The 1331-nt window shown below is 37.3% G+C and overlaps 1 protein-coding gene across 1 annotated transcript; it reads left to right on the top strand.

Annotated features, from left to right (window-relative positions):
* The first annotated feature begins 416 nt into the window (after positions 1-416).
* LOC114720452 (uncharacterized) lies at positions 417-936 on the top strand. Its single transcript, XM_028906102.1, has 2 exons — positions 417-603; positions 716-936. Exons 1-2 carry the CDS (start codon positions 417-419, stop codon positions 934-936), a joined length of 408 nt encoding a protein of 135 aa, XP_028761935.1.
* Positions 937-1331: the final 395 nt, after the last annotated feature.

Raw genomic sequence — 1331 nt, forward strand, 5'->3', positions numbered from 1 at the left:
TTTTCTATTCCAATTCAGGTTAATGAAGAGTCTGTATGCAGCATCAAGTAAAACTCATCGTTAGTGAACTTAATCATATCCACAACTTTGATTATATGGGATGAAGCTCTAATGGTTCAGCGCTATTGCATTGAAGTATTTAATAGGACATTGAGGGACTTATACACTGTAATTTTCCATTTGGGGGCAAGTGTGTTTTGATGGGTGGTGACTTTCACCAAATCCTTCCTGTTATTCCTAAAGGTTCACGAGCTGACATTGTTAATGCATGTATTAGCTCTTCCTATTGTGGGACTGTTGCAAATATTTAAGTTGACACAGAATATGCGATTGTCAGCAATATCAGCAAACGAAGATGGCAATCGATTGAAAAAAATGCACAATGGCTATTAGATATTGGGGACGAAAAGATAGGCATGCCCCATGATGGCACAACCGAGGTAGAAATACCTCATGATTTGTTGGTGCAAAATTACACTGATCCAGTAGCTGCCATTGTATCTGTTACATATCCTGATTTGATGGAGAATTTGACGAACAATGATTACTTTAATGACAGGGCTATCCTATCCCCAACAATTGAAGTTGTTAATCAGGTAACAGGTGAATTCATTCATGTGCTCTATGATTCCTGGTGATTCTGTTGAATATTTTAGTAGCGACTCAGTTTGCAAATCATCACAAGATAGTAATGGATTTGAGGACCTTTATACAGCCAAGTTCTTGAATACCATTTCTAGCTTTGGTTTGCCCATGCACAAGTTGACACTGAAAGTTGGGGTGCCTATTATGTTGTTGAGAAATATTGATGAAGCCTCTGGATTATGCAATGGGACAAGATTGAGGGTAACACATTTGGGGAAGTCTATGATTGAAGCAATAACATTGAATGGTTCAAAGCCAAATGAGAAGGTTCTAATTATCACATGGACATGAATCTTTCTGATAGTCGTCTTCCATTTCGAATGAATAGGAGACAATTCCCAATTGCATTATCATTTGCAATGACTATAAATAAAAGTCAAGGGCAATTATTACGATGTGTAGGCCTATACTTGCCTAAGCCTATTTTTACACACTGGCCAACTATATGTTGTTCTTTTCAAGAGTTAAGTCAATAGATGGGCTAAAGATTTTGTTGTATGATAACATGGACAAATATGTCAAGACAACCACAAATGTTGTGTATAGGGAGGTTTTTCGGAATCTTAGTGTGGGGGGAAGTGGGGAGGAATGAGTCGTGTATCATTTGATGTGAAACATTAATTTCTGCATCCTTTTTTTTTTATTATTATTGTGAAGTTATTTTTCCCGCGCGATGCACTAGTTCT

Source organism: Neltuma alba, unplaced genomic scaffold, assembly GCF_004799145.2.
Source record: "Neltuma alba isolate B1F8T4 unplaced genomic scaffold, ASM479914v2 tig00002220_pilon, whole genome shotgun sequence".
NCBI lineage: Eukaryota > Viridiplantae > Streptophyta > Magnoliopsida > Fabales > Fabaceae > Neltuma > Neltuma alba.

Coding starts and splice junctions, on each gene's coding strand:
- LOC114720452 (XM_028906102.1), top strand. CDS start 417: ATGCCCCATGATGGCACAACCGAGGTAGAAATACCTCATGATTTGTTG. Junction 604..715: donor AGTTGTTAATCAGGTAACAG/GTGAATTCATTC, acceptor ACCTTTATACAG/CCAAGTTCTTGAATACCATT.